The sequence below is a fragment of the Pygoscelis adeliae genome, unplaced genomic scaffold (assembly GCF_000699105.1).
Source record: "Pygoscelis adeliae isolate BGI_AS28 unplaced genomic scaffold, ASM69910v1 Scaffold358, whole genome shotgun sequence".
In the NCBI taxonomy this organism is placed as follows: domain Eukaryota; kingdom Metazoa; phylum Chordata; class Aves; order Sphenisciformes; family Spheniscidae; genus Pygoscelis; species Pygoscelis adeliae.
The window spans coordinates 2,887,287-2,896,960 of NW_008825429.1; the positions used below are offsets into that span (position 1 = coordinate 2,887,287).

Consider the following 9,674-nt stretch of genomic DNA (forward strand, 5'->3'; position numbering starts at 1 on the left):
GCTACATCCGGGGCGCCGCGGGGGTCCCCGAGCGGAGACCCTGCGACATCGCCCGCTGCTCAGGTAGGAGCTGGCCCAGCCGGCCCCCCTTCTTCTCCTGCCCTCCCCGGGGCATTGCCCCCCCCGCCCCGGACTGCCTCCTGCCGCTGGGGGCTGGGTTTGTCGCCAGGGCGGGGTTCCCCCTGCGCACAAACAACCCTGGGTTATGGCAGCACCCACTGCCCTCCCCCAGGAACGGAGTGTACCCGGGGCTCCCGTCCAGCCCTCGCCTGTGTGTGCACATCTGCCTCCCAGCTGTGCCTTGCTCCGCCCCTAGAGCTTTTCCATTAGTGGCAGAAAAGGCCTCTGCAAAGCCTTGCCCCCCCACTCATTTCATTAGTCATTATAGGGCTCTTTAGCTTGTTGAAAAAAGCTGAGGTCTGGGCATTTAGGAACTGCAGAAATGTTGGTAGACCATGACTGTGGGGCATGTTACTGCTGTCTAAACAAGTGTCCTGCTGCTAAATGAGTGCTAGGGTGAATTTGGGTAGAGGTGGCAGGAATGAACTTGGAGAAAATGAGAATTGAAGGGAGGACAGTAAGAAATGGAAAACCCAAGCACTGGATTCCTTCTGGATAGTCGGGATGGGAAACAGTTTGTCAAAAGAACTGTAGCTGAAGACTGTTTCGGGGAGAGGAGATGTCAGTATTGACTGATGCCAAAGCAACCACTTGGTTTTTTTGAACTGTTTACTTATTTCTGAGCCCCTCAAGATTTACACACTCCACTGTCCCTTGGGATTGTTATCCTTGCATGTAAACACTTTCACCCACACATACAGCCTCCCCTTTTCTTCACTTTGCTCATTTTTTGCCTGCTTTTCGCTAAAGATGAAGCAAAACAAATGCTCTGCTGCCAAGAACCTTTCTCAAAACAGTCCTGCAGCTTTGAGATCAGGAGAGTTCCCTGACCTTTCAGCCAATGCACCATTTGCATGGTTAAGGGGTTTGGCTATTTTTGTGTCTCGGAGCAGGCACCTTTTTATTGTAGTCGTGTCCTGCAGCTCCCCCTTAGTTCAGTTTCTCTGGCTGACCCTATGTAAAGTCACTGTGCAGTGCAGGAGACCTTGATTTCCTGTCTCTAACTCCCCTTCTGTACTTCCATTTCACATTCCACTGAGGACTCAAAATGGCTGCGGATAGAAAATCCACAGAGTTACTGCCAGCTATGGGGTGAGATGCAGGTGGAGAGTTTTCAGGTGTGGATGCATACTGTGTATAGCATTTCCAAAAAGTAGGGGTTTTTTGTGTAGGGACAGGTAATAGATACCTACTTTCCACTGTCATAGCTTTTACTGTGCTACAGCTTCCATTTTAACTGTGTCATGAAGGAAGGAGCTACCTTGAAAATCCTCAATGCTGTTGGTAAGAAATCCACAGGGCTGGGAAGGAGTCTGTGCTGTGAGCATCCATCCTTACGCACCTTTGTTTGGGCTCTGGCTGAAGAGGAGCTTGCTGTACTTACACTAGTCAGTGGCTGTGCTGCCTGATGTGTTGCTCTGACTTAGCCTGTCCATCATGCTCAAGGAGTTTGCTACATGGCTGCAGCAAGGGGCTGGGTAAGAAGAATGTCCCCAGGTTGTTTTCACACCAGCTGGAGCCTCCTTCTGTCAAACCTTCCTGTATCAGGAAGATTGAGGCAGAAGAGAGATAAATAGGCTCCTGGGAGATTTGGGATGGAGATTCTCATCATCTTGTTCATGTCTGTTCAGCGTGATTGAAGCTGCAGCCTGTATATTGATCTGTACACTAAATGAAGTCATTGTGCAGCCCCTGGACTCATGCCCTGAACCTGGGTTTCGTTCTACTGTCTGACTTCTCTCTCATCTGTGGTGGTGCCTTGCACTCTTAAAATAGGTTCATGTCAAAGGAAAGTGGGGGGAGGAGTACATTTCTTGTCTGCCTTGGTAGGATTTCTGGCAACAACTTAAGAGGGAACAAGTGTTTTTCAGTGTACTTTGAAGGCGGTTCGGTGATACCAGTCTAGAACTGTCCCACTCACAAGGCACATGTTGTTTTGAAGTACTCATCAATGCTTCGTATTTTTTATGTCTTTTCCTCTCAATAGATGCTACAGCTGCCACAGCCCCAGTCCCTACAGCAGAAGTTGGTACTTCTCAGGAGGTCAACCAGGTGTTTGAACCAGCTGATACCTTGCCCTCCCGGAGTGAGGCAGCCGCTGTGCAGCCCGTCATTGGGATCAGTCAGAGAGTGCAGATGAACTCCAAAGAAAAGAAGGACTTAGGGACACTAGGTACAAACTGAGGATCATGTGATGGATCCATTCCTGTAATTCCGGCAGGATGGATTTGTTTTGAGGCTCTGAAAGCAATGCTCTAGCTGGATCTACTGCCTCTAATTTTGCCTCTTTTCTTCCTCTCTTCACAGGCTATGTGCTGGGGCTGATCATGATGGTGATAATCATTGCCATCGGAGCCGGCATTGTCCTGGGATACATCTATAAGAGGTCAGTGGCTATTCTCCTTTGTCCAAAAGCTGGTGTTGGCACGAAGCAACATACATAGAGCAAGAAAGTCTGAGCACCTGCAGACCCAACCAGATCCTAATGAAAAGGCAGACAGAAGCACATGTTTTGATATGGCTTTCACTTGTCGCACTGAGGAAAGAACCATTTAAGAGTTAATCCCATTCTTCTCCATTTCACCCATCAATGTGGTATTCTGTCCCATTCTGCCCTCTTTACTTTTTGTTTGTGTACACACACGCCTCTGTGTGTGTGCGTGCATGTGTGCCTTGATGTGGCTTTCTCAGATGCGTGCAGGGGAGCTGAATTTTACGTAAGAGCTGGAGAGAGCAGATCGCAGGTGCCCTCACAGGAAGTTTCTTTTGTGATCGGAAAGAGAACAATCCTTCTAGCAGGCCACCGCTTCTCCTGGTTTCTCTAGTCTAGCTAGCTTAGGAAGAAAAACAATTGGCAAATTCTCTGCCAGTTGTGCATTGTATCGTATGAAGCTGAATATAAAGTAGCACTTTTTTTTGTCCAACAAAGTTCATTTTACCAAAGCTCCTGTATACTTTAAGGTCAGTTTTGATTCACACTTAAGTTACGATTTGTTCAGCCACTTCACTGTGTTGGGCAGAAATGTTTCTGTAGCTCAGCAGCGTTTGAGGTTAGCGGCAATAGCAAGCAGCCTAGTTGTGAGAGACAGGGCGAATTAACACATAGCAGTGAATGTCGCTGCAGCAAGTGAAGGCCCAGGCTCCCTCCTCTGGGAGGGTTTGTTCTGTAGTTTGGCTGTTTGACAGCAGTCTGACACAACCAAGCAGAAGGAGCCCTTTCCCAAGCTGGGACATGTCCTTATGTAAGTGTTTATAATAAATGCCGACAGAAAAAAAAACAGAGGGAGGAGTGTTACATAAGGGGCAAAACAGAGCGCTGCTTGTCGAGGAATCTGATTTGAGGTGTCACTTCAGAGAATGCTGTCTCGTGTGCTGGCAGGAACGGCAGCCACTACTGCATGCTTGTAGGCAGCTTTGAAAAGCAGCCAAAATGCTTATGTGCTGTCAGGAAACCCCAGCAGCTCTGCCTGGTTGGGATCACAAGCCCCAGGAGGAGCGAGTGGTGCCTGTCCCACCTCACTCCGATGTTTGGCGGGAAGAAGCAATAGACCAATGTTGAGCTTTGTCCAAATGCAGCTTTGCTTCTTCAATCCCAGAGAGCTCATAGCAGGGCTGCAGTGCAGGTTTACTGCCTCCCTCTCTTCTTGCCTAGCTCTCAAAATTGCACGTGCAAGCTGGCAGGTTTGGGTAGATGTGGTGAGAAACCTTTAATGTGTTCATAGCTTTTCTGGAGACAACATGCTATTAATGCCATCCATTTTTAAAGCAAGGCAGTTCTTCCTCAGTACAAGTTGCAGAGGTGTCTCCTCCCTTAGCAACAGGCTGAACAGTGAGGTAGGTTTGGGGAGCTCGCTGTGGTTAGCTGCAGCGGCAGAAGGCAGGGCCAGCTCTGAAGTAAGCTTTAATGCTTTCAGGAACGGCTTAATTTGCTACACAGGTTTGTTTGCTGCAACAAAAGGCAGAATCTGTCACCACCTCCAGTATTTGTTTCTATCAGATGAAGCATGTTATGGAAGCTCTTTTCCACAGCAGTGGGCTCAGTGCTGTCTCACTGCTCCTCTGGGCCTGCACCAGGCAGTGCTGTGGGACTATAAGGTACAAGGAAACATTTTGTCAGCTCCATGGTTTGCCTGGCTTCACAGTCATCATTTAGCTGTAGCAATGTCAGTGAATAAGCCAGTTTATGAGGGAGGGACAGACTTTACTTGGCTGCTTGTTTTTTAAAGATGCTCATATGGGGTCCTCTGCTTACAGTAGAGAATGCTTCTGGCCCTTTGTATGTAGCTGAAACATCTGTTTCTTAAAGAGCAGAGTCCCTTCTTTTCTACTATATCACCTTTACTGAGACTCTGCCTCCAAGCAGTGACACTCACCCCATGCGCATATGTTTTGTTTTTTTTTTAATCTAGAGGGAAAGACCTGAAGGAAAAGCATGAACAGAAAGTTTATGAGCGTGAAATGCAGCGCATCACACTGCCACTCTCAGCGTTCACCAATCCTGCCTGCGAGCTTGTAGATGAGAACACAATTGTGGTGCACACCAACCAGACACCTGTGGAGGACATGCACGATGGCAGCGGCCCGCTCATGGGGCAGGCGGGTACTCCTGGTGCCTGAGCAGCTTGGGCAGGAGGGATACAGGCTGAGTAAAGCCTCCAGCTTCCCACTGTGAGTGCGGGGGTTGCGTGTGTTCATTTCTATTTTGTTTTCTTTTTGATGAAAGCCAGATGAAGGTGATGCAGAGGGACAGAGCAACAGGCTATTCATCACGGTCTGTTTGAGGGACACCATTCAGTGCATGACCAGCTGGGGACTGGTGTGGTGGACCCTGCTGCTTCCTCCCACCTATCTCTATGGCATGCCAAGGAGCTGGGGGGGATGATGGGCCAGGCTCACAACTGGCCGCAGATCCCATAGCCTGGAGTGTGGTCTTGGCTTCCTCTTTTTCTGTTCCTATTTAATGGTGTGCACTGTTACTTAAGTTTCAGCCTGGAACCCCAGGAGGGAGCAGTACTGCAGGGACTGAGGGGAGCTTCAGTCAGACTTAGCTAGATAATTACACTCTGATTATAGTTCCTGCCTTTTTGCTTTAGTGGCTGAGAGCTGGAGGCACTGTCCAGAATCCTGCTACTGGATCAGTTTTTTTTCCAAGGAAGAGTTCATTTGGGGGATGGCTTTGGCCAGGAGCAGTATGTTTAGCCCCAGTGTCAATTTGGAAAAGCTCTTCTCAAGCTCTTGACAAATCCAGGTCTTCCAGGGCTGAGGCCACATCTCCATTCCCCTGTGGTGCTACATGCACAGCCACAGTTGTAGGCGTCCAGGTGGTGTGTGCCTCCTGCTCACTTAACAGATCAGGAGACCAAAGGCCAGCAGTAGATAGTTGTGAAGAAAACAAACTGCCCTTCAGTTACCTACAGCAGGTTGAGCACTGAGGATAGATAACATCCTCTTCCCAATTCCCTTGGCTTTCTACAGAGCCAGCTCTGGACAGAGTGGCCAAGCCAGCTGTGGAGATCACCCCGGCCATGATGCAGCAGCAGCTCTTGCTCTAAGGGCAGGACAAGGCAGCTGCTCTTGCAAGATCCCAAAGTTACAGCACGGCTCCTGGCCCAGCCTCCTTCACACACACTCAGCTTGCGCAGCAAGACTACTTGCTTACAGAGCCTGGCCCTATTGAGAGGTTTTGTAACAACTTTTATTAGCATTTCAGGGGGTTTGGAAGGGATGGTTGCTGCTGTGTCTCCCAAATGGATGGTTGCTGCAGTGTCTCCCAAATGGCACCAAGGCAAGGCCAGTTCAGGGAAACATCCATCCCCGCCTCAGGGCATTCAAGCCATTCAAGTAAGTTTTCTAGCCATCTGCTTTATAGCTGTGGGCCTAACAGGGAGCAGCACTTGGCAGCAGGGGTTTTAGTGTTAATGTTTGATTCAGAAAAGGGAAACGTTTTATTTTTAAATGCCTTTGAATACCATTTCTTTGTAAAATGTTTTAAATACCTCATTATGAGAAGGTGCAGATTGTGGTACCTTGTATTAAAGCTTAAAAAAAAAAAGCTCTGTAGACTTGTGTGGACTGTGGCTCATCTGTACATTCCTCCTGCCAGAGCAGCATCCTTTTGCTTGTTGCAGACTTCAAATTGAGGAGAAGGGAAGATGCCGCTTCAGTTTGCCAGGCCCAAAGGTAAATCCCTACAAGCAGTGCCTCTGCTCACCAGCGCTGACAAGGGGCATGGAGCTTGTCTCCTTGCTGCCAGCAGCTAGTCTTGGACTGGGACATGGTTCCTGAAAAGCAGCTGTGGGTGTGTGAGCTGTGCTGACTAGCAGGCTGGCTTGTGGGAAGACGCTCTCAGTTACAGCCCCTTCCTGCACTGACATGGGTCAGTTCTGCTTTGGTGCTGCTCAGCAGCAGCTCCATCCCTCGGGGCCTTGCATTGGAAGGCATGATGAAGACAGAGCACAGCAGGTTACAGGAGGCACTGACATAGCTAGCATTTTCGTTCAGTTGTTGCCTTAACAAATGCCCCAACAAATGCCCCTTGAACTACATATTTCAGAATAAGAGGTTTCCAACAGGCCGTATTTCTATCCCTGGATCAGAAAAGGAAAATGGAGAGAGACTCCATGTTCTGCTGATGCCTGTCCACCCTTAAAAAAACCCCACCAACCAACAAAACCTGACAACTTCTTCCCTTTCCATCACTCTAAGTAAATAGTACTATAAAGCACTTGCACTGCATCTCTGTAGTTCTGTAAATGTGGCAGAACCCTTTGGCTCAAGAAAGGGAATTCTAGATGATACCTTATCTGTGCAGTTTTGATGTTGCCATTTTGTGACAGCAATAGAAACCCGAGAAAGTTACAGCTTCCTGCTTTATATAACACAGAGACAACAAAATCTTGTTTTCATAGCATACATTTACTGCTTTTTAATTTAGTTAGAACATGGAGCTGTGCAAATCACAGTTCATAAACCCCACCCACACATCACCCAGGACTCTCCCCTTCAGGGGTCCCCTCACAAACCAGCCTGGGAGGGGGAAAGAAAGGGCAAATCCTATTGACAATCCTGAATCCACTGGACCCAGTTTAGAGAGGCTCCTCCACTGACTCACAGCACAGGGAGTCCCCAGTGTTTCTAAAACACCACTACACAGACTAAAAACACCCCCCCACACACACACCTTTTGTCAGGTGATGGCTGGTCCCATGTTATTTTACATAATACTTTAAACTCATGGGTAGGGGAGGAAATCAAAGTAACACCAAAGACTAACACCCATTCCCCACCATTCAATACCGAAAGGGGGGGGGGCTAGAAAGGAGCACACTAAAAATCCAGTTAAACCAAGATGTTTGTGAAACTTAAGAGCAGGACTTGAGCCAGTTTTTTGTTCAGTTCTGCCAACCACATGAGCTACTGCAGCAGTAGCTTTCTTCGTTCTCCCACCGAGGGAGGAAGAAGAGAAGTGCTGGAAGAAAATACACTCCCACCCACCTCCCAATGACTCCAAGCCCTTTTTTCTCCCCAAAAGCAGGGAATGACCCTGAGGAAAGTTTCTGCTTGGAGAATCAGCTCAGGCGCTGCAGCAGCAGCAGCAAGAAGGACCTTCAAGGGAGCGACTTGCACAGCCTGCAGGAAAGGATGAGGTAATGGCAACTGAATTACTAGTTCTCCAGCTGCCACTCTTGGGAGGATGGGACATTCTCCAGCACTTTTCTGTTCATGACAAGTCCATCCTTTAAGTAACCTTGGGCATGTCCCCCTTTGCCATTGTCCATGCACAAAGACCGAGCCACTTCAGACCTTTGGCTTTCTGAAGAGCACCTTCTGTCACCCTTTCTGTCACCTCACGTCCACAGGCCGAGAGCTCAAGCAGCTTCAGCACTCCAGGGATGTCCACAGCCAGTGCCTAGTGCAGTTCTAAACATTCAGGTTCAAATATTTTCACCTAGGTTAAGGTTCTTGGGCAGGCAAACTCACTGTGCAGGCTCAGGGTCAGAAGATGAGCTCAAGTGGCTCATTTGCTGCCTGCCTTGTTCACCATCAGGAGGGGCAAGCAGAGCTCAGTCTTAGTGTTTCTAGGCAGGCTTTTGGAGGTATTCAGAGACAGAGGAGGAAAAAAACCCACAAAACCAAACCAAAACAAAAATTTATACACGCTTCCCCACAGACAAGGTATTTCAGGAGAGCTGCCCAATTCCTGGGTCTTTTCACTCCCTCCCCTGATGCACATTGGAGGCCAAATCTCAGTGGGTTGGTTCTGGAAGACACATGCACAAACATACACGCACATGCTGTCCTAGTGGGGCCTTTTGCCAGATGTCCAGCTTTCTGAGCAGGGTAGTCAGTGGGAGAAGCAGTTCCAGAAGTGCTGGTCCTTGCCCAGGAGTCTCCTATAGCAATTCCCTCCCTGGCAGCCAGGCCAGGGTGGCTTCACAGCTTGCAGCCAAGTTCTAAGGCACCACAGTAAAGAAGCCTCAAAAGGCCAGAGAAACATTTCTCAAGCCAGAAAAATAGTGTTGAGCAGCCTTCCTAGGTGCAGTTGGCAGGAAATGGCCCTTTTTGCTTCTGAAACATGCCAGAAATCCATAGCGAATCAGGATGTCCAAGAGGAGGGGTGTTGGGTGGGGAGAGAGAGGCAATACAGCAAATGCACAGCGTGGTGCCCCATTAATGCCCTGGAAGTGGCTGAAGTGCATCTCCCTCCCTGTCACTCATCTCAACCCCAATGGAAGTGGTGCAGGCATCAGGACAAGTTGACTAGGCTGTGTTTTCAGGTAGCTTGTCACGGCTCAGTCCATACTGCACACTCACGTTGTGGTCCAGCTCCTCCAGCTCAGACGGGAGGGGGATGGCAAGTTCTCCCAGGTAGAGAGAGAGCGCTTCAAAGGAATCTTCCAGCTTGGAAAAAGGGGGCCTAGAAGCGGCATTGAGCAATGTCAGTGGGAAAGAGGAAGCAGAACAGCATCTGGAAAGGCTGAGCCAGTTGTCAATCCAGGCTACTGTCCCATGCACAGAGGTGTGAGCAGGGACATGATCCCTCCCCATTCAGCTTCCGAGATTGCAAAGATCCCATCTGTCTGGGCTACCCGTTTTTACAGCCGATGACCAGGGAGGTCCGGCTCTTTTGGAACCCATTTGGCATCAACACTGTTCTGAAGCTACAAGTTTCACAACTGAAATCGAATGAAGTATTCACATGTCAGAGCTGCTGTCAAGGTCTGCCCCTACTTTTTGTACATAAGAAACCCTGAACAATCACTCCTCCTTTACCCTCTCTGTCTTGGAAATTGTTTCAGAGACCTCTACCATATACAGCAGTCTCACTCCCAAGCTGATGAGTCTTTAGTCTCCCCCTCACGTGGAAGCCTTTGAGCATTCCCACAGAAGGTTGGAATAGAGCCCTTTTCCACCCGCTGTGCAGAGCAATCCTTCCACCAAGGGGATACAGACACATCCTCCAGGCTTACGAAGAGGAGTCCTCCAGACCCCAAACCTACCTGCTCTCTGGTTCCAGTCTGCAGCAAATGGCAGCCAGAGGGAAAAAGGCAGGG

General features: G+C 49.0%; 2 protein-coding genes across 2 annotated transcripts in view; one reads left to right on the forward strand and one right to left on the reverse strand.

The window, feature by feature from the left end:
* Nucleotides 1-2: 2 nt before the first annotated feature.
* PIK3IP1 (phosphoinositide-3-kinase interacting protein 1) lies at nt 3-5,865 on the forward strand (the record flags this gene model as incomplete). Its single annotated transcript, XM_009330861.1, has 4 exons — nt 3-63; nt 2,108-2,293; nt 2,428-2,506; nt 4,530-5,865. Coding segments are annotated over 4 exons (534 nt in total), but the record flags the coding sequence as incomplete, so codon positions are not given.
* Nucleotides 5,866-6,975: 1,110 nt separating this feature from the next.
* The window catches only part of LIMK2 (LIM domain kinase 2), a 35,353-nt gene continuing 32,654 nt past the window's right edge, over nt 6,976-9,674 (reverse strand). Inside the window, 2 exon segments of the mRNA XM_009330863.1 lie at nt 6,976-9,037; nt 9,621-9,674. The exon segment at nt 9,621-9,674 is cut by the window's right edge and continues 26 nt beyond it. Of these exon segments, the coding sequence (XP_009329138.1) occupies nt 8,881-9,037; nt 9,621-9,674 (211 nt within the window). The 3' untranslated portion in view covers nt 6,976-8,880.